The sequence below is a fragment of the Pseudorca crassidens genome, chromosome 7, assembly GCF_039906515.1.
Source record: "Pseudorca crassidens isolate mPseCra1 chromosome 7, mPseCra1.hap1, whole genome shotgun sequence".
In the NCBI taxonomy this organism is placed as follows: domain Eukaryota; kingdom Metazoa; phylum Chordata; class Mammalia; order Artiodactyla; family Delphinidae; genus Pseudorca; species Pseudorca crassidens.
In genome coordinates this window covers 1,874,067-1,900,642 of record NC_090302.1, presented here as the reverse complement: position 1 = coordinate 1,900,642, position 26,576 = coordinate 1,874,067, and the positions used below count along the sequence as shown (strand labels likewise).

Below are 26,576 nucleotides of genomic sequence, written 5' to 3'. Positions count from 1 at the left end.
CCGGGCCCCTCCATTCCAGGAACAGTATTTTGAGCACCGATGTATAATCAAATAGCAAAAAAGCAGAGGGCACCACGGGCCTCGATGCCAATCGTATAAAAGCTAAATGGCCCGAGCTTTTAGGCCTAATCACTTCTGTGTTCCCACTCGGAGTGGGTCTGCAGCAACGCCCCGGCCTCTCCGGGTGGGGTCCGAGTGATCCACTTTCCCCGCCCCTCAGCCAGGCCGCCTTGCGGAGGCCAGCCTCCCGTCTGCTCTGCCCACTGCTCTGACTCCCTTCCCCTCCGGAGGGGCTCTGCCACTCGGTCTTGGAGGAACCTCTGGGGCCCAGCACTGGGGAGGCCGCAGAGCCGGGCGCGGAGTCAGCTCCAGCTCAGACTGCCTCTGGGTCTGCAGGAGGGGCAGGTAGAGGTCCTGACTCGAGTGAGTGCCCAGGGCCCGGGTGGAGACCGAGCCCAGCGCCGAGCTCCACGGCCCGCTGTAGCTCCCGGGAGCCCCGCAGCCAGTCCCTGAGCCCAGAGGGGCCCTTACCAGCCCCGACCTCTCCATGCTTCTCCCTCACCCCGCCCCTCAGGGGGCTTCATCTCTCCCCAGCTGGGGTGGGCCAGTCCAAGGCCCGTGTGTCCCTCGTCAGGGATGGGGTGCCTTGTGGCACAGGTGCCCTGAGGCAGCGCCTTCGCTCGGCCTCCCTGCTCTCAGACCTCGGGGTTGGATGCCTGGTGTGGCCGGCAGGGGCTCTGTGGGCTTCCATGGGGCGGGGCGGGGGTCAAGGGCATGGGCCTCCTTCCCACACCGCTGGCCAGCTGTGTGCTATGGCCACGCCCCTCTGCAGGCCTCGGGCTCGTCTGCTAGGTGTAACGGGGAGTGTGAGCATAGGCGATGGTTTCCTTGTCAGGGACGGGGTGACATGGATTTGGGGACCTCCTGGGGGCTGAGCGGCAGTCCTCAGGCCCCCACCAGAGGGACTGCTCAGGGTCAGAGCTCTGTAACAGATGCAGTGTTGCCCTCAAAGCATCCCTGCTGACCCTCGGCTGAAGCCCCAGCCTCCCTTCCGGCACTTCAGCTCTGATCCCAGAAACTGAAAGCAGAATGGGTGCAGGCGTCTGTGCAGGGTCCCAGCTGAGACGGAGCTGCCCCACACCCTGGGGCAGAGGGGCGCCACGTCCCTCTGAGTCAAGGTCCAGACGCCCTCCCTGGCCCTCGGCCCTGACCCTGTGGTCTCGTCGGGCCTGTCCTGCAGGAGGAGACGGCTCATGCCTCCCGAGGTCCCTGCAAAGCCCCCACTGGTGGATCAGCCTGTGGTGACACTAAGATGGGTCTGGGGCAGCCCCTCCCCAGGACCAGCCAGCCCTCCACCCGCCTCCGGCAGGCAGCTCCGGGTCTACGGAACCAGCTCCAGTGCAGCCACGTAAGTAAGGTGGTGGGGCCCCGGCCCTGCAGTAAATCCTGCTGCCGTAGTTGGCAGCCCAGTGGGGAGACTCTTCCCCGGAGGATGGGCCTTGGCAGGCCGGGTCCTCCCTCCCACCTGAAGGGCCCCCAGCTCAGCAGACTGGGATGGCCGGAATCTGAGTCTGGGAGGAAGCCGCCCGGCACGTTTCTGCCGTCCTGGGTGGGGGAGGACCGCAAGGCAAGTGGATATAATAGTTCAGAGCCTCTGTTTGGCCATCACCCACCCCCCACCCCCAAGAGAACACCGCCAGCTGGGGGCAGGCCAGTAGGCCTTTACACGAGAGCTCCTCGGATGCACAAGGACAAGGTAACCCCCCCTTCAGAAAACGGGCAGAGGGGTGGGAGACATCTCACCAAAGTCAGGGGTCGGTCGGTCGGTGGCCAGCAGACGTGAACGGGGCCGACACCCCGAGATTTTTAGAGCGAGCAGAGTGTGCTTTGCAGCCTAACTGATATGGCGAAAGTTGAAACCCCCCCCCGTCGAGCCCCGGTGTTGGTGAGAAGCGTGCCCCCCCCCCCGCCCGCCCCGGGGGCTCCCGGGAGCCCAGCCTAGAGGAGCGGGCAAGGATGTGTGGCCCGCAGCAAAAGTCTGGGACCACTGCTGGGGACCCTGCCCGTCCCCTGCTCCACCAGCCCCAGGTGGGCGGGCGCCCAGGGCAGGGGCTTCAGCTCTGGGCCCTCGCCCCCCACAGGTGTCCCGAGTGGACCCCCCTTGCGGTGGGGACGAGGCTCAGGCCATGCACGCCACAGTCTGACTGGAGTGGCGGATGGACAGGTGGCACCTGGTGGTGGAGGAGCTGGTTCACCCTCTGCTGGTCCCGGCTGAGCCCATCCAACCTGCCAGCCTGGGGAAGCTCCCTCCCCTCAGCTAGGGGTCAGCCCAGTGAGGTCAGTCCAGGCAGGGGCCTGGTTCAAATGCTGGCTTTTCCCCCCTTCCAGCTATGTCCAGGTGACTTCATAAACTTCTCTGAGCCTCAGTTTCCCTGTCTGAAAAATGGGGCTGTGGTTGGCTCACTTCACAGGATTGTGGTGGGTCTCCAGTGAGGCCCTGCATGGGCAGTGGGCGGGCAGAGGTCAGCCGGGGTTAAGCTCCATCCACCCCTGTGAGGCCCGAGGCATGCTGGGCGGAGACAGCTGAGGAAGGAGACCCAGACCACAGGTCCTCTGGAGGTCAAGTTCCCCACTCCTGCCTCAGGGGCTGTCCCCAGGGGGGCTGCCTAGGGAATCCTGCCAGGAGGCCAGCTTTGAACACCTGCCATTAGGAGTGACTTCCCCTCCCCCCCTTCCCGAGTGCAGCCCCCAAGCTGGGCGCCATGACCTCTGCCTCTGCCCCTGCCCCTGCTCCAGGAGAAGGGAGGCTGAGGGCCTGAGTGGAGTGAGGGCCAGAGATGGGGTGGCTTAACCAGCAGCCGGGGCCTGTCTGGGGTACAGGTGCGGGGCACCCTGGAACGTCCTGGGCCAGGAGAGCTGCCTGCTGGCGTGGCGCCCTAGCCGCCCTGCGCAAGGGGCCCTGTGCTACCTGGAACCGGTCCAACCGCGGAGAGTCCACGGGGCAAACCTGGCTGGCTCCTTGCCGGGCCACCCTGTCCTCACCTGATGGAACCCGGACAGAGCCACATACCTGGGCCAGCCCCGCCCTCAGGCAGGAGGGGAAACTGAGGCCCGGAGCCCAGTGCAGGTGGGCTCTGCCCCCGCCTGGTCAAGGCCTCTCCGCTCCCTACCTCTGACCGCCCTCCCTGGAGAATCAGGCTGCCTTTCCTGGAAACTGGGGCCTCCGCGGCCCTCCCCGCGAGGCAATGTGCCATCCATCTCCCAGCCCCACTTGTCTGGAGCTGTTAGTAAATTACGGTCCCAGGAGGCTGGGACCAGCTTCCCCTCCGCTGCTTCTCTGCTCAGCGAGGCCCGCTTCCAGAGGGTGGGGTGGGGGGGGCGGCTTTGGGTCTGGACGAGACCCCCAGCACCACCGCAGGACAGACTCCTCAGGCCCCCTCCCCCCCAGCTCCAGGCCTGGCTACTGGCCACAGACACCCCAGGGAAGCCCAAGCAGCCGGCCCAAGGGGGGAGATGGCCACGTGGTCTGAAACCCCCACTCTGTCACAGCAGGAGTCCTGTTGACACAATGTCACCGAATCCACCTTCTGCTTATCTCCCACCTCCCATGTGCCCTGACCTGTGTGTGTGTGGGGGGGGGGGCCCAGGTGGCCGAAAGGTCTCAGAGCTGGGTGCCCCGGAGCAGCACAGAGAGGCAGGCACCATCCCTCCTGCCCTGCGGGCTCAGGACCCCACCCCCACCGGGCTCTGACCCTTTGTTCCTGAGGACAAAGGGCTCCCGGCAGAGCCTCCGGGTCCTGCTGACTCCGCACCCCCTCCCAGAGCAGGACAAAGGGGTGGGATGCAAAGGTTCTGATGCCTCAGCCAGTTTCTGTGGAGGCTACAAGGGCAGGGAGGCTGGCTGAAGGACGGAGGCTGGAGGGGACAGAGCCAGGCTGGCAGGTGCCTGAATCCCCTCCTCCTAGGACGCCGGGAGGCTCGCATGGGGAAAGCAGCTGAGCTGGGCTGGGCGGCTGGAGCCAGAAGAGCCGGCAGGACCCCTGGGTTCAGAGTGGAGCCCTTCCTCAAGATACCCACCTCCCCACCCCCACCCGGGCCCCAGCTCTTCCCGCCGCCGGGGGCTCGGGGCCCGCCTGAATGGGGGCGTTTGGGGGCCTTCCAGGGGTGCAGCCTGTGGCCCTGAGGTTGGGTGTCTCCACCAGCCCAGGTGCGAGACCCGGAACCCACTGATTCCGCAGCTCTGAGGTCCCGGGCAGGAAGGGGAAGGGGCTTGTACAGGCCCAGCTGGCGGGTGAGCCGGGCTCCGGGCAGCAGGGCGCAGCTCTGAACACAGGACCTGAAGCGCTCGGCCATCGGGGCTGGGCCCTGGGGTCGGCAGGCGCGCCTGGCTCTCCCCAAGCTTGCCCCTGTGTGTGATGTGGCCCCTGCAGGAGGGGGCGGATCAGGGCGAACCCAAACCAGCAGACCCACTGCTGCAGGGGCCCATCGGGAAACCACGCCCACCCGTTTTAGACTCTGTGTCTGCTCCATGCTGGCCATGGCTCCAGGGGACCCTGTTCTGGGAAAGTCACACGAAGCAGACCTACAGACCCCTGCCCCTGGGGGAGGCAAGGTAAACAAGTGAGCAAATAAATCCACCCCTAGCTTGGGCACAGCAGCTGCTACAAAGCCTGAGAAAGCAGCAGAGGCCGGGGATGCTTCTAGAAGCAGGTCAGAGGTGAGCCTTCTGGACAAGACCTCGCAGCACAGAGCAGATGAGGAGCCCACCATCCAGGTGTCCGAGCGTCGGAATCGCGCGTGAGGGCCCCAGACCTGACCCGTGTCTGTGGGACACACTGACGCAAGGCCTCATCCACCGGGGCCCAGGGGAGCCCAGAAAGGTCCTATGGGTACAGCAGAGGAGCGCAGGGGGGACAGAGCTGCCAGGCCTGAATCAGAGAACCCCAGCCCTGGGCTGGCCTGGAGGGACGGTTCCAGGGGCGGTCAGGGGATGGAGTAGCCTGGCCTGGCCCCGGGGCGGGGGGGGCGGAGGTTCCAGTCGAGCCAGGTGACCTGCTCCACCCATGTGCAATTTCCCCCTCCATCCACCTGGGGGCAGACCTAGCCCAGGAGCAGGGGAGGAAGGGGAGGGAGGCAGCCGCACACCTAGAGTGGCAGGCAGGTGAGCCAGGTGAGGTGGATGCCCCAGTTTGCAGACAAGAAAAAGAAAAGGAGAGCCTCACCAGTTCACCCGGAGCTCAGGGCCCTCCCCCAGGCACTGGACCTGAAGGACATCCTACCCACCAGCCCCCTTCCCTTGTAAGATACTGGGGGGGAGGGGGAGGTAAGTGGGGCAGGTGTGGATGGTGGGCAGCGAGGCTGGGGATGGCCCTTCCCCCGCCCAGGGCTCCCGGGTCTTGAGGGTGTCCTGGGATGGTTGACCACCCTGCTTCCAACAGCCCACCCCCTCCCTGGCTTCTCAATGTCGCCCCCCAACACCACTGGGCGAGCAAAGTGCAGGCAACCTGGGTTTGAACTGACTTTATTATTCTGTAAATGTGAATTTTACAAAGCGCTTTACAATGAACGATCACATCCTTTTGTTTGTTTGTAACGGATTTCGCCTCCTGAACCGGCTCTGAGCACACTGCAAGCCCTCGGTTTCCTGGTCGCTGGCGGACGTTGTCTTCTGAGTTACGATACGGTGTCAGCCGTGGCGAAAAAGCAACAGTCTGGACTCTGCCAATTAGCAGCACGGAAGAGAGGGAGGCGCCGGAGGAGCAAACAGAGGTTTCCTCCTTCTTCTTCAAAAAACAAAAAACAAAAAAAAAGAAAAGTAAAACAAACAAAAAAAGCCAGCCTCTTCTGCAGCTGAAATGGAACTCAGTGTTACCGTGAAACAGGCCTCCTTTATACAGCACAGGACAATTTATTGATTTATTTTTAACAGTCGTGAGTTACAGTACTACATAGCCACTCCACGGACTCTTTACAGCAACCGTCTCCTCGTCAAAAGTCTCTTTTTCCCCAAACATTCCATCCAAAGGATGAATGGTCTGTTTGCACCCAGTGCCATCCAAGTGTTCAAGTCAAAAATATTTATACATTTTATATTTAGTTCTTTTATTTTTTTTTGCTAAAAATAGTATTGCAAGTTTTGGCTTCTTTTGACATAAAAATTACAATCATCTGCAAAACGCTAACAGGGAAGCACTGACCAGAATTCAAGCAGGTCGTCCGATCTGAACGCTTTAGACACTGCGTCACTTTCCTTTCCGTTTTTCTCAAATAAACAAAACAACAAACAAACCAACAGAACCCACAAACCCTTGCTAGGTCAGAAACACCTTGTACCGAGCGCCCCGTGGTCTCCGGCCACCGGCGGGTGGCGCGCCCGGAGCTGGCTGGATGGCGTAACGACAGATTCACGCAGCAGCAACATTTGGAAACAGCAGTTAAAGCTCAGGACGGCTCTGAACTCTCAATTCTGTGTTTAGGGTTTACTGCTGGCAGAGGCAAACAGAGGTTTTCTCTGAGTTTTCAGCTGGTTAATGGGCCCTAGGCCTTTTTCTACTTGCAGCAAGATATTTCCATAAAGATAACCCGTTGGAGGGGCATCTAAGCCATCAACGGCTAGGGTGGCACGCACGGGGCCAGTGCTGGAGGGTTCCGGCCATCAAATGGGGACAGGTCAGGGCCGGGCACACAGCAGACCCCTCCCAGGGCGAGCCCCTCTCTGCATTCCTCCTTCCTCTAAGGCCGCCGAGGAATGCGTTTTCACGGAGGAGAAACAGGCCCGGCTCCGGGACAGCGGGCAGGGGCCAAGGGCTGCACCTCAGAGGCCTCTCCCCTCGCCTCTCGTCCACATTCAGAGGCAAGGAAAGCCAATCAAATCAAATGCAAGGTTAAGCAACCACAGAGGACTCTGGGCGAGACCAGGCATGTGCAGAAAGCAAGATGGGATTCAAGTACCAAGGCCGCCGGCCCCGTGGGCGGCCCCACCGAGCTCACAGTATGTCGCATCTTCCCGTCCCTTCTCCTGGACCTTTGCACTCGTCCCAGCTGCTTCCCCGGCACACCCCGGCCGCTGGGGAGGGCAGGAGAGGGCAGGCGGCCGCTGGAGCTCAGGCCAGCCGCCCGCCACAGCCGCTGGGACGGGCCCAGTCCTTCTCTCCTCCAAAGGCGCTGACAGGACTTAGCTCTATGTAATAGTCTCTATGTAGTTATATGCGTATTGCTAATAGTCAAGCTTAGGGATAAAGGTGCAGACATCTCATAAATACTGAGTGGCTTGTCTCTCGGTCTACAGGGTCTGGGTGAGTCAGGATCACGCTCACAGGACAGGAATTAGTCGTCTTGTAAACAGAGGAGGGGGAGGGTCTGGTTCTCTTAATTGGTTTTCCTTGGGAAAAATGATCAGAAGATGCTAAGGCACTCTGGAAGGCCCCTCCGAGCCCAGGCCCGCCGCCGCCCACCCCGAGGAACGTTCAGGACGCAGAGGGAGCGCCCCGGCAGATACAGTCATCAGCCACGCCCGTCTGCAACGCTCCCAACCCACGTCCACCGCGGGACACATTAGTGCAAAACGCTCGGCCTGGCCCGCCCGGGGCGCAGGGAGAGCTCAGAACCCATTCACATTTGATTATTATTAAAGTTTCACCTGTAGCTCTTGCCTTCCTTACCCAGAACAACAAAACAGACGGCGATTATAAACAATGAAAGGACAGAGGTCACGGGACATTGTGCTAGCCTGAGCGGCGGTGAGGCCGTCTCAGGGAGGCCGCCGTCTCAGGGAGGCCCCCGCCTCCCCCGCTGGACCAGCGGCACCCCTCCTCGTCCTGGCCTCGGGTGAGGGCCGTGCCCACCTTGGAGTGGAGGAGAAGGGAAGAGCGAGCCCTTCTGTCAACAGCCAGGACGGGCAGCCAGCCCCCAAAGGTCCCCAGGGATGGTGGAATGAAAGTGCAAACGTGGGGCAGGGACAGATGAGGGGACCTCCGTCTGGAGCGGGGGACGGTGGGGTCTGCCTCACCCACCACGCCCCGCCCCACAGCCTCCTGACAGCTTAGGGGGTGTGGCCTCCTCCCAACTCCAGGAGGACTTGGTCCTGGCCCCTGGTGGGCTGTGGGCCTGGGGGGGGCCCTGCCAGCTCCAATCCCACCTGGGCCTGAGACAGAGGAGGCCCGCCTCTGGGCCAGGTGGTTGGTCCGAAGCCCCAGCAGGAAGGAGCTGCAGCCCCTTGGGCCGGGACCACAGGGCTCGGCCCTCCCTGCGCCAGTGCCCACCCAGGGTCCCCCGACCCCGGCCCGGAGCCATCAGCGCTCTCTGGAGGGCAGGCACCTGTGTGGCCTGGCTGGAAGGCGCCCCCGCCCACCCCCCCAGGTCTCCCCCAAGGGCCCTCCACAAGGGAGGGCTGCAGTCAGCAGGACGAGCCTAGCCCCCCCGCTCTGTCCCCAGGCTGCCTCCCGCTGGGACCCACACGAGGGCGGCTCCACTTTGCGGGTCAGGAGGGTTGAGCCACGCCTGCCCGACAGGGGACGAGACGGGGGGAAGCAGCAGGCCCGCTCAAGTCTGGGGGTGGGGTGTGCCTCTGGCCAGGCCTGGGGGCTGCCTGGGACTCGAGGGGAAGGCAGCCCCTGGACGTCTGGACACGAGCACTTCGGACAGCCTGCGCCCCTCCCCGCAAACAGCAATTAAACTTCACAGTGAGCTTTCCAGCCTCAAACCAACACTTCTACGCCCCCGCCACCCCGCCCGCCATGCATTCCAGATCCCGTGCACCTGCAAATCGCCCCAGCTCAGGCCTGTGCCCACCATCCACCCACCCACCCACCCACCGCGTCAGAGGCGCGCATACCCCAGGGCTCGGAGCACATCCGGGGGAGCCCAGCACCGAGGGGCCTGGCTCCAGCCCCATCCCAGCCCCCCGCTCCCTTCCTCCGGAACACACCCTGGCTGCACTTCAACAGGAGGTGAGTGGGACCTGGCCGGGGCGGGCAGGGGGACATGGTATCCAGGTGGACCCACCCCCAAGCCGTAGTGGGTTGGGGCAGGGACCCCAATCCTCCCTAATTTTTTTGCTCTTTTGGGTCTGAAAGTTTCCAAACCATACATGAAATAGATCTGAATTAAGACGAAAACAAATAAACAAACAAACATAAACCCAACGTGGCTGCGGACTGCGTGGGCTGCCCCGGGGCAGCGGCCCCACCTCACAGGATGGTGGGCGGGTGGCCGGGCGGGTGGCCAGGCTGGAGCCAGCAGGTGCCAGGGCCGGCAGCCCAGGCCCTGGGTCCCAGGTGGACCGAGGGTCCATGGAGCCGCAGGGGTCGGGCAGACCCCGTGGGCGCGGGGCAGGAGAGCAGACGCAGCCCAGATCGCTTCCACCGCCCACAGTGACCAGCACAGCCCACCACTGTGCCGTCACCACCGCCCCCGCATACGCTCACACACGCTCCGCACACACACCCACACCCCACACGCACGGCGGACCCGGCGGGCCTGAGCCCCGAGTCTCAGGAAGAAGGGAGAACAAGGAGTTTGGCCCCTGGGGGCCCAGCCCTGGCCCGTGGTCCCGGAGGAGTGGGGGGGTCCCCACGGGAAAGGAACGAGGGTCCCGAGACACGTGCTCCCGCCCCACAGGCCCCTGGCTTCGCCCCAGGCAGAGGGAGCCGTGGGGGCAGGAGGCCGGGCACCAGGGTCTGGCGGCCTCTCGCCCCCTCCCCGAACAGGGGGAGGGAAAGCTACAACGTGGAGACTAACCTCTCGAATATCAAAAAGGAGCCCCGGGACCGTCCTCGCAACTAGGTCGCCAGGGGCCTAATCGTTTACAGTATAACGAATGCATTTGTTTCCTTCATGAATTTTAAATACAAGCAGAATAAAAATCACATTGTTTTCAGGCAACAGTAGCAGTTCAGTAGGTAAGTGGCTTGACCACATCTGTCTGTATTAGTAACGCATGCAAGCAGCTTCAGTACCCGCCTTGGCGCCCCGTCCGGCCTCGGGCCCCTACAAGGTCCCTGCGTACGGGCCCTCCGGTCTCCTCCCTGCGGCCGGCGTCGCGGGCCGGCTGCTGCTGGCGCTGCCCTGCTCGAAGGGCTGCGGGGGGCTCTGGCCCTCGGCAGGCAGCGGCTCAGGCGCGGCCACCTCCTGGACGACCGAGCCGGCCCCGTCGGCCTCCGAGCCGGCCTCGAAGGTGGGGTTGGCGGAGGTGCCCAGGTCGACATTCACAGCGTCAGTTCTCAGAGCCACGATGGCGGCTGCGTCGCCCCGCCGCTCGGCACAGATGCGCTGCTCAAACACCTGCGCGGCGGCGGGCGGGAACTCGGGGTCCAGGGGCGCGCTGGCGGCCGAGGAGCCCATGACCGTGCGGTACATCTCCACGCCCTCGGGCAGCATGGACTTGATCTTGGGCAGCCAGCGCTTGCGGACGCGGCGGGCGTTGGTGCACATGTCCGCGGCGATCACGTTCATCTCGCTCTCCTTGAAGCTGGGGGCGAAGTTCTGACAGTACACTGCAAGGACAGGGCGTCGGGAGGTGGCGTGAGCGGCCACCCACCCGCAGGAATCCCACGATGCCGGCCCTCCGCCTCCTGAGGGGCCGTGGGACCGAGACACCCTGGACAAGCCAGGGGGCAGAGCACTCTGGGCTGGAGAGGCCGCCGCGGGGCCAGTGGGGCAGGCCGGGCACCTCCAGGGTCTCCTCCACTCTGTTCCCCTCTGGCAAGGGAGACCACAGGGCCACCGAGGCCCCTCCTGGGTCAGCCTGAAGACCAGCGGTCACCTTTCTCACTGCTGGAAGCCCCACCCTGCTCCTCTGGGACAGCCTGGGGGAACCTTCAGGGGAGGGGCAGTCAGAGCAAACAGGACCCCAGCCTGTGGCTCTAGCGGGAGCACAGAGGGCCCAGGGGGCTCTGGCTCCTCCGGACCACTGGCTGGCAGTGCGGCCTTGGGTGGGCCCCCATCTCTGGACCTCGCTTTCCCACTCTGTCCCACCCACCTTGCATCCTTGGTCAGACAAGCCTTTGAGAATCCCTGCCCTGGTGGAGTGGGAATCGGGGCAGGGCCTGGGCACCCACTCAGCTGTGAGGCTCGGGTCTCTCTGGGCCCGATCAAAGGGCTGGCATGGAGTGAGGAGGGGGCCGGCTGACACCTGTCTTCAGCCCAGTCCCCGGCCCGGAGACCCCAGCCCAGCAGTGGCATCATCACCCGCAATAAGAACGATATGCCCTCTCCCCCCTTCTCCTCTAGGAGCCTCACGACCCAGCTCTCCAAACAGCACGGAACCCAGAGGCGGGGCCCCCAGGGTGAGCCCCCTCCACTGCGAGCCCTGCTCTGGGGCAACACCAGCTGCACCCCCTCTCCGCATCTTCCCAGAGCCGCTGCCGGCACCCCACCCGTGCTTTGGGACGCGATTACTGGCTGCAAAGGCCCCTCTTTGCTCTAAAACAGAATTAGCCTCACAAGAGAGATTTTTTAAGCCAGAAAACTAAGACAGTGTTTCGCGTGCCGACAGCTACAGGAGGACGTGCTCTTGGCTGGCCCGTGCCGGGCACCGGTGGCTTCCTCCTCGTCTGGGGGGTGCAGGGGGGGACGGGGGCGGCGGTCTGCCACCGAGATGGACCAGACTCCGCCCCCACGGGCCCGGCAGCGGGAGGCAGAAGCGGGCCGAGCAGATGGCAAAGGCTCAAAATAACCCCAAAATGTAAATAAGCGGTTTTGTTCCAAAAGGAAAATTAGATCTATTTCACATATTAAAATAGTTTCGCAGCTGAATTCATCACGCTTGGAAACCTACCAAGAATGTTAACACCTCGAGACCGGGCCCCCGCGAGCTGCTCTTTTCTCCCCCTCGACCCTGCGGCCCGGCTTGCTCCTGGGGAGAAGCCACCTTTCCCAGGCTGACATCCGAGGGCCTGGGGGCTCCTGGAGCTCCTCGAGATGCCTCCCCACCCCCGAGACCCCAGTCCTCCTCTTACATTTCACAGCGTTCAGGACGCGGCTGTCCAGCGGCTTGCGGCTCGGGTCACTGGTGGACGAGCGGATGCCCGTGCCACAGCTGTTGGCTAGCGTGTTCCTGGAGGGAGGACAGGAAGGGGGGCAGCGTGAGGCCGCCGGCTGGAGGGGACGCACGGGAACGGGGTCCCTGCCTGCACGCCCCACCGCCCCTTAGGGGAAGGAGCCCCCCCAGTGGCGTGGAGCCGGTGTGCTTCTTCGCTTTGCGGGGACGGGGGTCCACAAGCCCTCCCCAGACCCGGGTCTGGCCGACGGCCTCGGGCTGACACCTGTGAGGTCGGGAAGGTGGGGGAGCCTGGACGCACGGCCTCGTCTAGAGAAGATTCTAGAGACCGCAGGGCCCGCGGGGGACCTACCTGTCGAAGAAGGTGGCGAGGAGGCGCCGCAGCAGCACCTTGTGCTTCACCCCCGCGCACAGGTGGCAGTTCATCAGCTGGCCACGCGTGATGTAGACGCCGGAGCCTGCGGCCGCCACACACAGAAGGGAGGCCCTCAGCCCCAGACCCAGGGCCACGGGCGGCCCAGGGGCTGCTGCGGCCGGGGCGGGTGGCCCGCGGGTGAGGCAGGGTCTGGGGCAGCCCCCCTCCAGGCCTGGGACCCCACGCTCCAGGCCTTCCCCGCTGCACTGGGGCCCTGTCACCAGGAGCAGGCAGCCTTGGTCACACGCCTCAAAGGGCTGTCCCCGAACTGCCCTCCCAGCCTCGAGGGGATGGCCTGGAGCCGACCTGCGTTTGCGTTTGGGAAACACTCATCTTGCCTCTCAGTTCTCGCTGAACACCGAAGAGCCGTGGGCAGTGATGGGAGCTGGAATCATGGAGGTCGGGCTGCAGCTCCCCCCTGCCCAGCACTGACCTCTCCGGGTGCCGGGACGGAAGAGCCGGCCCAGGGCGGAGACGGGACCGGTGAGCCCCGCAGCGCTCTTCACCCCGCGGTCTGGCCAGGCCGGGCCCCCGCCAGGGTTCAGGCCAACGAAGGACAGGGAGGACAGGAGCCTCGGGGAGGCCTGTTTACCCTGGACGCTGCCCGTGGAGAGGAGCTCCTGCAAGAGTCAGCCGTCGTGAAGAACACGGGCGCCTGCAGGGCCTCATCCGGGCCTTTGTCTAGATCTGACTTTTTACGGGGCACGTGCTGAATCTCCTCATGGGAAAACATGAACATGGTTCCCTTCTGGGCGGCGGGGGGCAGGGCAGAGATGCGAGGACCCCTGTGAAAGCTGCCACTCCGGCCTCGGGGGCCCTTCCCCAGCTTAACGTTTTGTTCCCCACGAGCCAGGTCTCCAGAGAAGCCCACAGGCACCGGTTAAGAAGCACGTGGCTGACTCTAGATGGAGACCACCATTGGGCGTCTCCGGCCACGACACACCAAGGGTCCCGCAGGGCCTCACCCCACCCAAGGTCTGCAGAGGCTCAAACCCAAGGGCAGGGCAGGTCACCCTGAGCCACACGGGCCGGACGGCCCCCTCGCTGTGGGGAGATCTGTAAAGGGGGGCTTAGAAGGAGGCCTGGGGCCAGGTGGGGCCTGGCCAGGGAAGGCGGCCGGCCTGCACCCTTCCCAACCCCAAACTGATAGACAGGCCTCCCTGGGGACCACACCCATCCCCAGGGCCCCGAGAACCTGGTGTAGCCTGACGCTGGCGCTCCCTGAACAGAGGAGCTGGGTGCTGCTTGGAACGATGCCAGGCAGCAGGGGCGGGGGGCTCGGGCATGGCCGGGGGCATCCCCACCCCACCCAGGTCCACCCAGACCAGCCAACACCGCCCAGCTGCCCTCCTGTCGGCTGAAAGGCGAGGCCGCCTGCGGAGGCGTGGTTCCAGAAGGGGGGACGGCTCAGGCAGAAGGAACCCCATAACGTTGCCCAGGCGCGGCAGGCGGGTGCCGGTCAGGAGTGATGGCCCAGCAGCTCACGGAGGAAGAGGCAAGGCCCCATCAATTCTCATCTTCCCGCCAGACAGCCTTAGAAGTCTACAAGGAGGGACTTCCCTGGCGGTCCAGCGGTTAGGGCTCTGCGCTCTCACTGCCGAGGGCCCGGGTTCAATCCCTGGTCGGGGAACTAAGACCCCACGAGCCTCACAGCACGGACCGAAAAAAATCTACAAGGAGCTGTGAGGCCGAATGAATCCCAACACTGAGAAGATAAATATTTCTGACAGGCACGAGCCCTAAGGGGCTTTGGACCCCACCGCGTTGTTTGTTTTTACAGAAGAAACAAGTCCATTGCTGCCTGGGAGCTGCCGTTTGGAAGCTCTGGTCACTCACCCCTCGAACGAGGCAATTGGACACTTGGGGAGCTGGAGGTGGGGTGGGGGGGACTTGGTTTTATCCCCGACCTAAATTAAAACACAATCATGATTGCAGCCCCTGCCAATCAGAAGCCCGACCAGCCCAGGGGATTCAATTAAAATGCTAAATTAATTCAATTGAATAACTCCTCTTAATGACACATTCTTCTAAAAGGAAATTAGAGGAAATTTAAGATGTTCTTTTTTTTGACTGACTGGTGATGAGTCCATTGTTCACAGCTCGGAAGAAAAAATAAACGGCAGGGCAGCTGCATACAATAGACAGGGTGGGGGCGAGGCCTCACCTGCCACCAGCTCCAGCTTCTCGCCGGGGTCCCCCTCGGAGTAGAGCTTGGGGTGGCAGCGGTACCCGATCTGGCTGATGAGGCTGGCGGGCAGGGCCACCAGGTCGCGGCGGATGAGGACGCAGGAACGGCTCTCCAGTGGCACGGGCTCCGGCTTCTCTTGCACTGTGGGCCCAGAAGCCACCCAGTCAGGGACACAGCACAGCTCCCCTCCTGCCCACCCAGGCCCGGACCAGGCCTGCCGCATGCCCACCCTCCCCGCCCACCAGATGCTGCCCCTGCTGGGAGGACCCGAGTGAACCGGAGAGCAGAGAAGGCAGGCGAGGGACTCCCAGCCGGCCTGGGAGCAAGTCGCTGGGGGCCTGGGAGGCTCCCAGGGTGGGGATGTCCAGCAGGCTGAGGCCTGCAGGGTGAGCGGGAATGAGGGCTCCGGGCTGGGGGTGGGGGCAGGGCGGAGGTTGGGCAGAGTGGGGGAGGGGAACAGCTCTGTACGGTCAACCGCTCCCCAGCCTGTCTCCTCACAGCAGCCCCCCTGCACGCGGGCACCCCCAGAGGCTGCACCACGCATTCCTGGCCAAGAGCAGCGCCATCAGTGTTCACCACCAGTAAAGCCAGGCGGTGGCGGCCGGGCAGCGCTGACGCCGTCTCCACGCCGGCTCCGGGCCTCCGGGCCGTCTGGGGAGGTTCCTGACAAACCACTACTGGGGGTCATCCAGGGACCCCCAGGCGTGCCAGCACCTGCAGCTATGATGGGGCGGGAGGATGGGGAGCGGGGGAGGCCCCCTCGGAGTCCCCGTGTCACACCCTGAGCCCGAGCACCACGCACGGGACACCCAGCAGAGCATGGCCTCGGCCCCGTCCCCCCGCCCGGCCTCCTAACCACCCACCTACCCACGGGCCCTCTGCAGGGGCTCAAGGCTGGGCTGGGGGTTACCTCTCGGGCTCATGGGGTGGGGGGGGCCAGTCTATCGGGCACTTGCTGGGCACCCAGCACACCCAGGTGCCTCCCCAGGCGCTGGGAGGCCGAGGGCCTGCCCCCTGCTTGCAGGGAGTGCCCAGCCCTGAGGGTTCAGCAGGTGGCCAGGCCGGGTGAGGGCAGCGGCCACGTGGAGGCCCCCATGGTGGGCAGGACCCCACCTCACCAGGCTCGGCGCCCCAAGACCCTACAAGCAGGCCCCCACTTCCTGCCCTGCGCCTGCCCCCTGTCCCCTCCTCATTTTCCTGCCCGGCGCCAGCAGCCCAGGCAGCATCACATGCCCGGCCCCCACTGCACGGTCAGCTGGAGGCCTGTACCCGGCCGGGCTCTACCGCAGGCCGGCCTCCCCGTTCAGGCTCACACACGGCCACCCGTCCAGCACCCCTCACCCTGCAGCCCGCACTCAAGCCATCCTGGCCAGACACAGGGCAGGGGCACGGCCTCCCTCCTGTGTCCCCAGCACATGGCGATCCTGGGTCACTCCTGGGAGGGCCACCTGCTCCCGGCAGCTGTCGTCGTTGAGAAATCACAGCTGCTCCAGGGCAGGCCCACGCCACACACCTGGCTGAGCAGCAGGGCCTGCAGGTGAAGGCCCCAGGGCCCGTCCCCCGGGCACCCGCCCGTCACGCGGGCACCCAGGCAGGGTCTGCAAGTTGGAAAGGCTCCGGGCTGCTCTGATGGCCACCCGGGGCTGGGTTTTCCTTGCTGAGGACAGCGGCTCTCATTAGCAGCCTCAGTGACCACTGTGGGGGAGAGCGCACCTCCCAGGGCTCAGACACCCAGAGGGCAAGGCTGGGCTGGAAGCCCTCCTCCAGCAGCCTCAGGGCAGGGGCTGAGTGGCAGAGCCTGTTGCGGCGGGTCCAGAGGCCACTCCAAGATGGTCAGAGGCAGCCCCTTGGGCTGGCCGGTGTCCCATCCCCTCTGCACTGACACCCCTTTGGGGTCACAGGGAAATTCTGCAGAGGCACCTAAGTCTGGGGGAGGCCAGGTGGGGCTGGGAGAAGGACCTGGAAGCCCTTCAGGAGGGGGAGGTTGGCAAGGAAGGGTGCCCAAGCCCCAGACCTGGCACCGTGTGAGCATGGATTAGCCCCTAGTTATCTCTGCACCAAGCTCTTGTGGGGGAAAGGTCAGGGCTGCCCAGTCCCTGAAGGGCCAGCACCCCCCAAACCACAGGGCGAGTCCTGCGGGAGAAGGCAGGATGGTCAGTTCCAGCCCCGAGGATGGGTTGGGGACCCACCTGTTGCTCTAGCCCACCCGGCCTGAGTCTGGAATCACCCGCTCCGGAGTCAGCCCCAGTCCCCACCAGGGGACCCCCAGGCCACCCCTCCCCCTGTCCCGTCGGGGCTCAGCCGTTCCTAGGGAGGCACCTGTCAGCATGCACAGGGTGAGGGTGGCACGCGGTGCCTTCGGCCTGGCGGCGGCCAGTTCCAGTTCAAAGGAGGGAGTTTTCCTCAATCAGCCCAGCGCTGGGCGAGGCTGCAGCACAGCTCAGGGCAGAAGTCCGAAGGGTGGCCGCTCGGGGGGTTCGGGCAGCATTTCCCACCTGGCATGTTTGGGGAACGCTGACAGTGGGTGGGGGCAGATCAGCAGAGAGCCGCCAGAATCTTCCAAACCCGGAATTACCCAGGGGCTCAGGGAGCACAGGAAAAACAACCCGGATGATATTTTAAAACATAATTACCCGCCCCGCCCCTCCCCCTCCCCCTCCGCCAAGTCTGCTGTGATTACACTCGCAGACGCAGACTCGGGAGCAGGGCGCCGAGGCTGGCGCCGTGGCATTTACATAAAGAGCGCTCACCAGCAGACATAATCCCCACGTACAACTCCTCGGCCTCGATGTTCCTCCAAACAGCAGAAGTTGTCTGTGCTCCACACGACGCCCGCCCCCCCCCAGCCCCAGCACGGCTCCCCGAGAGCCAGAGGCTGTCAGATCCAGAAGAGCCAAAAGAACCACTTCTATTTCTGCTCCGCCATGTGCCGGATACTCTGCACCCGCTAAAAATACCAGCAGAGCGGCGGCTCATCTGGAAAGGTGCTCCGAGCTGCTTCACGTGCCCCCGGCCCTCCCCGCCCCGAATTACCCCCCACGGCCCGGCCCGAGCTTCCAGCGGCCTCCTTCTAGGGAGGGGTGCCGAGTTACAGACAGGTTCTGGAAACCCAGGAGAGTCTGTGCACCATAGTGACGGGGCCGCTCCAGTCTCCCTGGCGGCCTCTGGCGGGGTCACTCCAGTGCCTGACGGCAAGGGTGATGGGAGACCCCTCGGGGGGCTGTGGGCAGGGGTATGGCAGCCTGCAGAGACCCCTCGGATCACACCCAGGTCTCCCTGCGCACGGGGGACCCGGCGGCCGCCTGCATCGTCAACGGCCCCGGTTATAACCCTTTATAACGTTGGTTTCTAGGATCGTGGGCTCCAAATACTCAGGCCCCGTGAAATTTGGAAAGAAGCGCGTGAAAGCAGTTAGCTGTTTGTATCAGGGGGTGAGCAATCCCTCTGTGTAGGGAAGGTGAGTCACGGTGGTAAAGGTCCCGATGGAACCATCTGGAACAGCAGCTAATCTGGGCAAACGGGCAGCAGGGACAGAGGCAGGCAGAAGCTTCCCTCAGACCACAAGGGCCGAAGAAGACACCAGTGTGTTCAGAGGGTGCATGGTGGGCCCTGCAGGGTCTCTAACTAGAGAGGAAGAGGGGTCCAGGCTGTGCCTTCGAGGTCCTGCTGCCCCCACCACGACACTTGCCTGAACCCAAACAGGGGAGACATCACACAAGGGAGGTGAGCCCGACACGGACGGACACAGCCTGCAGGACCCACTCGTGTGAGGTCCCTGAAGGAGTCAAACCCACGGAGGCAGGAAGTGGACGGTGGGGCCTGGGGCTGGGGTGGGGGGAGGGGAGCAAGTGTCGAGTGGGGACAGTTTGGAAGATGAGAAAGTTCTGGAGGTGACGGCGGCACAATGTGCACGTACCTGGTTCTGTGCACTCAGAAGTGGTCTTAACAGTAAATCTTATATCAGCTACACTCTACCACAATAAAAAAAAATTTTTTTTTAGAAGAATGAATGGGGGACTTCCCTGGTGGCACAGCGGTTAAGAATCCATCTGCCAACGCAGGGGACACAGGTTCGAGCCCTGGTCCGGGAAGATCCCACATGCCGTGGAGCAACTAAGCCCGTGAGCCACAAGTGCTGAGCCCGCGTGCCGCAACTACTGAAGCCCGTGCGCCTAGAGCCCGTGCTCCACAACAAGAGAATCCACCGCAATGAGAAGCCCGCGCACCGCAACAAAGAGTAGTCCCCTCTCGCCACAACTAGAGAAAGCCCACGCACAGCAACCAACACCTAGCGCAGCCAAAAATAAAAAATGAATGGAAGGAGGGAAACCGGGAGGGTCACGTTGACCTCAGTCCTGAACTTCCTCAACCTCCTGAGGGTCAAAGACTGGGAATCTGAAGAAATCACGGGACCCTCTCCTTGGGCAACACACACCAAGACACCTGACCACAGGATGCTGTCATGTCCAGGAAGCCCCAAAGGGCCCCTGTTCCCATCCCCAAATCCATAGTGTGTCCTAGGGAGTCACCATCAGAGACAGCATAAGCAGCCCCCGCCCCTGGGAGCCCCGGCAAGGTGGGTGACCACCGGCAGGTGCCCGAGCCGCCCTGGTCCAGCCGCAGTGTAGCTTTGCTGAGGTTGGGTGGGGCGGACAGGGGACAAAAAAGGTGATGCCCACTCCACGAAAGTGTATGCCATTTGTTCAGATGGCAGCATAAGAAACCGAACCCCTAGTTCTTAATTATATAGAAAAATACAACTGAAAACCAAATGGAAAGAAAAATGCTGCACCACACCACCCGACACCGGCTCCCCACAGTGCACAGTGACCAGGCCTGCCAGACACACAGTGCACGGTCCGGAGACAGACCCACACAGGTACGCTCGGCCGGTCTGTGATAAAGATGCAGACGTACCCAAAGAAGGAAGTGACAGTCTGCCAACAAACGGTGCCAAGTCACAGGTCACACACAGGCACAGACCCATGAGCCGAACCTCACACCTTACGCGAAGATGAACACGAGTGGGTCGCAGATCTAAACGTAAAACGCAAAACTACAAAACCTTCACCAGAAAATCTGTGATCTTGGCTTCAGCTAAAAGCCTAGACATGACTCCACAAGCACAATCCCTAAAAGAAATTAAATGAGAAACTAAACTTCATCAAAATGAAAAACTCGTGTCTACAAAAGACGAGAAGACAAGCCAGCTACCACCGACCGAGGAAAGATCTGCAAACCACGTGTCTCCAGGGAGGCCTCTCGAAACTCAACAGGAGGAAAACGAAAAGCCCAATTTTAAAAATGGGCCAAAGCAGAAAGTAACACACCATTGTAAAGCAGTTATAATCCAATACAGATGCTAAACGAAAACAAATGGGCGGAAGATCTGAACAGACACTTCGCCAGAGAACACATAGATGGAGATGCTCGACGTCCTGAGCCGTTAGAAAAATGGAAACTAAAGCCGTGCTGAGATACCACCGCTCGTGATTAGGACGGCTCAGTGGGACCTGGGCGCAGCACGTGCCGGCAAGGACACGGAGCCACTGGAATGCTCGTCCCGGTGGTGAGGACACTGGAAACCACGAGGCAGTTTGTTATGAAGTTAACCGTATGCACAGCTGAGCCAGCAATTCCACTTTTAGGTATTTACCCAGGAGAAGAAAGAGATGAGGGCTGGACGCGACGAACCCCGTACAGAAATGTCCACACCCGCTCTGCTCACAGATGCCCCAAACGGGAAACACCCAATGTCCTGCGTCAGGGGAAGGGACAGCCAGGAAGCCATCCACGTGACAGTCACCACAGGGCCGCAAGAAGGAACAAATTATTGATGCACAACTTGGATGGATCCCAGGTTCACTGCGCCCAGCAGAGGGGCCAGTGTCCGGGGTTATCTCCCGGGCAGGTCCGTGTGTCGGACACGCTCCAAAGACAGAGCCATGGGGACAGAGAACAGTGGCCGCCAGGGGATGGGGTTGGGGGGTGACTGTCGGAGCAGCACGGTGGAGTCTTGGGGCCCTGGGGGTTGGTTGACGGAGCTGTTCTGGGCGGTGGACACTCAGGCCACACCACCCCATGCCAGGTGGCCGCCTGGCCCTCCCCAGCCCCCTCCCGCTCAGCTCCGGGTGGCCTCCACTCGTGACAAACGCACCACGGGTGGGCGATCTAGCCCATCTCTGCAGCTGCCAGCTCAGTGCCAACCAGACTGGCAGTTTTGAAAGGGCCACACCCGTGAAGCACATCTGTGCACTGAACACACCTGTATCAGCATCCCAGGAACAGGGCAGGTGGTGGTTCCTACAGATGCACTTGGGCCCAGGCGGCTGGGGGGGTCACCACGGGCATCATTCTGTCTTTTACGTGACACCAACGTAACTGTGATACACCACCGACTGTAAGATGCATCCCATTTCTTGGATCTAAAACGGGGGCACGAAATGCATCCAAGAGCCAATGCAATTTGGCATGTGGGGTAAAAAATAGCAAAAGTCTGGCAGGGAAAAGCCAGTAAGAAAGAAAAATAAAGGTGGAAACAGAAACACGCGGCCAAGAGCCGGGAGGACCTGTGTGTAAACCCCAGCTGCCAGGACACAAAGGGACACAGCGGGTCTCCAGGCCCCGTGCTCAGGAAGTTACAGGCGTAGCTGCTGGGGAAGACGCAGGGCCGAGAGACCAGACCCCGGACGGTGCTCCAGCAGGGCTTTGCGGCCAGTGCAAGCCTGCACCGCAGCCACCTGACCTGGTGACTGGCCCCGCGGGCCACGGCTCAGTACACTCGCAACTCCCTCTGGGCAGCTCCCCCTCCCACTGAATGGAAGCCCATCCCAATGAAACCTGGTGCTGTCCCTCCCCAGGCCCACGGTTCTGGGTTCTTCTGTCTCCTGCGCCCAAATCTGGCCCTAGGAGACCCCACCGGTCCCCTACCTGGTCTCCTCACCCCCACCACAGCGATCCCGGCAGCTCTTCTATCGCCAACCTGACCACGTCCCTTTTCTGTTCTCCATCCTCCTGTCCGGTGCTGACCTTGAGACGCTCGCAGCCTCCCTGCCCACCCGTGGATGCCTCTGGGGACCAGAGTGGGAGGCGGAGGGGCCACGTGGGAGAACGGCTTTTCACTGTATGATCGTTTTACATTCTTTAAGATAACGAGCACACGTGAGCTACACAAAAATACATGCACTGAACTTGTAAAATACCCCGGAGACGCCCACTGTGAGTAGGAGGCAGTAGCCAATAGTGGACTGAGTCCCTCGGCAAGAACAACTCTAAAAGCTGCATTAAAAAAAGTCGCCCAGTCGAGAGTGTCATACTAAGTGAAGTAAATCAGAGAAAGTGGTATCATGAGATACCACTTATATGTGGAAACTTAAAAAATGATACAAATGAACTATTTACAAAACAGAAACAGACTCAACAGACATAGAAAACAAACTTATGGGGGCTTCCCTGGTGGCGCGGTGGTTAAGAATCTGCCTGGCAATGCAGGGGACATGGGTTCGAGCCCTGGTCCGGGAAGATCCCACATGCCACAGAGCAACTAAGCCTGTGCGCCACAACTACTGAAGCCTGCGTGCCACAACTACTGAGCCTGCGTGCCACAACTACTGAGCCCACGAGCCACAACTACTGAGCCTGTGCTCTAGATCCCGTGAGTCACAGCTACTGAGCCCATGTGCCACAACTACTGAAGCCCGCGCGCCTAGAGCCCATGCTCTGTCTGCAACAAGGGAAGCCACTGCAATGTGAAGCCAGCGTGCCACAACGAAGAGTAGCCCCTGCTCGCCGCAACTAGAGAAAGCTCGTGCACAGCAACGAAGACCCAACGCAGCCAAAAATAAAATAAATAAATTAAAAAAAGAATGTGGTGTCCCACGTATGGGCTGGACAAACACTGAGATTTGGGGCCTGCTGAGGAGGCGGTGCTCTGGGGAACACCCAGGCTTTCAGCCAAGACCTGGGAACAGCCAGGGCCCAGGAGCAGGGCAACCGGGAACGTCCAGCCTGACTTACTCCAGGAGGTCACATCACTGCTTGATAAATCCGACGGCCGTTCAGGCAAACCTCTAACAGGTTCCAGACCCTCTCTGGAGCAGCTCTGCTTAGAGCTTCCAAAATGTCTTCACACAATGTGAAGCATTCAATAAAAAATTACCAGCAATACAAGAAAGCAAAGCCAAATGATTAAAATAAAAAAACCCCACAATTTACAAAGAGACATTAGATCAGACCCGTGGGCGATCCGCAACAGGTTCAACAGGCAGACACCGCGTTTCAAATAACTACTCTTAATTTGTGCAAGAAATGTACAAGATGGAGAATTTCACCAGAAAACTAGAATCAATAAAAACAATCAAATCCTAGAAATATGATTGGTTGAAAAGGAAATTAAACAGAGCACATGAGAAGACTGGTGAACTGGAAAATAATTCAATCCAAAACTTCCAGGTTAAAGCAGCAGAAGAAAAAAGAAATAGAAAAGTCATAAAACAGAATAAAAGTCACCTGGAATTCCCAGGACGTGGTGAATGCACACCATGTGTGTCACGGGAGCCCGGGAAGGAGGGCGGGTGTGTGTGGGAAGCTATAATGACCCAGAGCTCCAAACTGATTACAGACATGAAGCCACATGAAGGAAGTTATCCCAGATAAGAGGGCGAGGGTAGGGAATTCCCTGGTGGTCCAATGGCTAGGACTCAGCGCTTTCAGTGCTGAGGGCGCAGGTTCAATCCCTGGTCGGGGAACTAAGATCCCGTAAGCTTCGCATCAGGTGAACATCAGAGAGAAGGGTGCCAGGGCAGCTCTGCTGATGTAAGACCACGCAGACTTCAAAGCAAGAAACTCTCCTGGTGCTACAGGATACTTCACGATGGTAAGAGGACCAGGTCACCAGGAAGACGAAACAAGCCTGCAATTGACAGGCACCCAAACCAACACTTCATAATAACAGGCAGAACTAAAAGGAGAAATGGCAAACCTATAAGCCTCCCTGGAGATCTGAGCACCCCATCTCTTGAGCCAACATAAGAAGATAAAAACAGATCTGAAAGAGTATGCAAGATTTGATTTAATTATTGGTGCACCATAGTTTTTGTCTAGTGCCTATGGGACATTTGCTGGGGCCCAGAGTCTCAAAAGACGTCAGAGCAATGAAGTGACCACAGGAAATTTAATTCAGAAATTACAACAAATAGATGACCGGAAAATCCAAAACATGTTCGAAAATTTAAGCAACACACCAGGACATAACCCAAGGGTCAAGAAAAGAAAAATCACGAAAGCACTGGGAAATATGTTTGACTGAATGATGATGGAAACACGACATATCAAAATGGGTTGGGTAGAATTAAGCTGTGCGGACCAGGAAGTGGACAGCCCTGAAGTGCATATATTTTAAAAGGCTGAGAAATCAATCGATCAGGAAACTAGGAAAAGAATAGCAGATTAGGGCTTCCCTGGTGGCGCAGTGGTTGAGAGTCCGCCTGCCGATGCAGGGGACGCGGGTTCGTGCCCCGGTCCGCGAGGATCCCGCATGCCGCGGAGCGACTGGGCCCGTGAGCCATGGCCGCTGAGCCTGCGCGTCCGGAGCCTGTGCTCCGCAACGGGAGAGGCCACGACAGTGAGAGGCCCGCGTACCGCCAAAAAAAAAAAAAAAAAAAAAAAAAAAAGAATAGCAGATTAACTCAGAGGAAGTAGAAATAAATTGAAATTAAAAAAATATATATGTAAGTACAGTTGACCCTTAGACAATGTGAGGGTTGGTGACCCGACCCCCCTGAGCAGTCGAAAAGCTGCATATAACTTCTGTCTCCTCCCTAAACTTAACAACTGATAGCTTACTGTTGACAAGAAGCCTTACATGTGCAGTCAGTTCACACACATTTTGTGTATGTATTTGTACTGTATTCTTAGTCAGCTAGAGAAAAGAAAATGTTAAGAAAATCATAAGGAAGAGAAAATACATTTACAGTACTAGACTGTATTCACCGAATATCTTAAGTTTGCATCGTCTGTTTACAAGACGAATCACCTATCGCTCAGTACCTGCATCAATATTGTCTTATAGGATATGGAACACTGTGGGTATTATACGTGTTCCCAGCAGTAGACATCAAAACGGAGATGTGAAAAAGAGATGCCTGTTTACTTACAGGTACTGTCTTTATTGCAAAAGATCTGTGTATAAGTGGACCCGTGCAGTTCCAAGGTCAACTGTACACATAAGAGAGAAAAAGCCAAACGCTGGTTCTTTGAAAAGACTGATATGTGGGAAAAATCTCTAGCAAGACTGAATGAAGGATAATGAGGCAAAAAGACACAAATTAACAATATTAACTGTTAATATGATATTAACGTGACACAGCAGAGTCTGCAGAACAGGGGCTGGCAAACTTCTACCGTAAAGGGCCAGAGGGTCGTCAGTCTTTTAGGCTGGGCTCTGTTGAATGTCCTTCGTTTTTGCTTTTTCTCCTTTACACACCACTTGAAAAATATAAACAGCATCGCTAGTTTGTGGGCTGTACCAAAACAGGCCATGGGGCAGATCTGACCCAAGTCACAGCCTGCCACTTTCTGCGATAAACATTAGGAAGATTTTAAGAGGATATAAGTAGTAGATTCATGCCAATAAATCTAAAAATTAGATGAAACCTATAAGCTTGAAGAGAAACACAACTTACCAACACTGACACAAGAAAAAGAAATTTGAACTTGGACCTAATAAAGACATGAATCTAATAAACACCGTCCTGCAAAACACTCCAGGCCTAAGTGGCTTCACCTGGGCATTACTTCAAATATTTAAGAAATGGACTAAGGTTATACAAACTCTTCCAGGTCATTTTTAAAAGGGGGGAAGGGTGATAATTGTCGAATCATTTTATGAGGCCAGATAACCTTGCTAGCGAAAAAGGGAGAGATTACCTTAAAGGAAAATGAGAGGGCACCCTCTCTCGTCCACATAGTGGCAAAAATCCTAGAGAAAATATGAGGCAATATGAAAAGCACGGGCTTGTCCCACGCAGCCGGTGGCCCAGGCGCTGGGTCCAAACTCCCGCGCCTCTGATGTGGGTCTGGGGTACCTACACTGGCGCCCACACTGTGTGTGCCTTGTGTGGGTGGGGGGTATGCATTTAACAGGTTTCCCAATGTTTAGGCTGGAGCTCTGTGGTGGGCAGGGGGGCACCCCCGGCAGAAGCAGGGGCTCCGCGCTCAGGGTCCGGCCAGATGGGAGCGGTTCCCTCAATTTAGCAACTGCTGGACACCTGGCAACCCACCTGAGGCCTCCCTCTAGGAGATGAACACTGACTGGGGGTGGTCACAGCTCCAGAGAGCCCCCCCAAAAAGGGCAAAAAAATTAGGCAGTTGAACCCAGAGGGATGTAAAAAGGATACCACATCACAACGAGGTTGAGCTTATTCCAGAAACACAAGGTTTTTTAATATTCGAAAAAGCAATTTATAACATTAACAGAGCAGAAGAGGAAAACTATATGACCATTTCAATATTTAAAGAAAAGGCTGGGGCTTCCCTGGTGGCGCAGTGGTTGAGAATCTGCCTGCCAGTGCAGGGGACACAGGTCAAGCCCTGGTCCAGGAAGATCCCACATGTCACGGAGCGACTAAGCCCGTGCGCTACAACTACTGAAGCCCGTGCACCACAACTACTGAAGCCCATGCGCCACAACTACTGAAGCCCATGAGCCTAGAGCCCATGCTCCGCATCGAGAGAAGCCACTGCAACCAGAAGCCCTCGCACCACAACAAAGAGTAGCCCACACTCACTGCAACTAGAGAAAGCCCGCGCACAGCAACGAAGACCCAATGCAGCCAAAAATAAACAAACAAATAAATAAAAGGTCTCATTAAAAAATAATAATAATAATCCACCACCTGCCAATGCAGGGGACACGGGTTCGAGCCCTGGTCCAGGAAGATCCCACATGCGCGAAGCAACTAAGCCCACGAGCCACA

At 59.8% G+C, this 26,576-nt stretch overlaps 2 protein-coding genes across 4 annotated transcripts in view; both read right to left on the bottom strand.

Annotated features, from left to right (window-relative positions):
- UBAC1 (UBA domain containing 1) overlaps positions 1–26,576 on the bottom strand; it is a 235,497-nt gene that overhangs the window by 42,569 nt on the left and 166,352 nt on the right. The gene's annotated exons all lie outside the window — the stretch shown is intronic.
- Positions 5,506–26,576, bottom strand: part of NACC2 (NACC family member 2) — a 73,245-nt gene continuing 52,174 nt past the window's right edge. For all 3 annotated transcript variants that reach the window (XM_067742721.1, XM_067742720.1, XM_067742722.1), the window contains 4 exons: positions 14,578–14,742; positions 12,351–12,456; positions 11,958–12,055; positions 5,506–10,493 (listed from right to left, as the gene is read on the bottom strand). In XM_067742721.1, the coding sequence (XP_067598822.1) occupies positions 9,988–10,493; positions 11,958–12,055; positions 12,351–12,456; positions 14,578–14,742 (875 nt within the window). In that variant the 3' untranslated portion in view covers positions 5,506–9,987. The remainder of the gene's footprint in view (positions 10,494–11,957; positions 12,056–12,350; positions 12,457–14,577; positions 14,743–26,576) is intronic.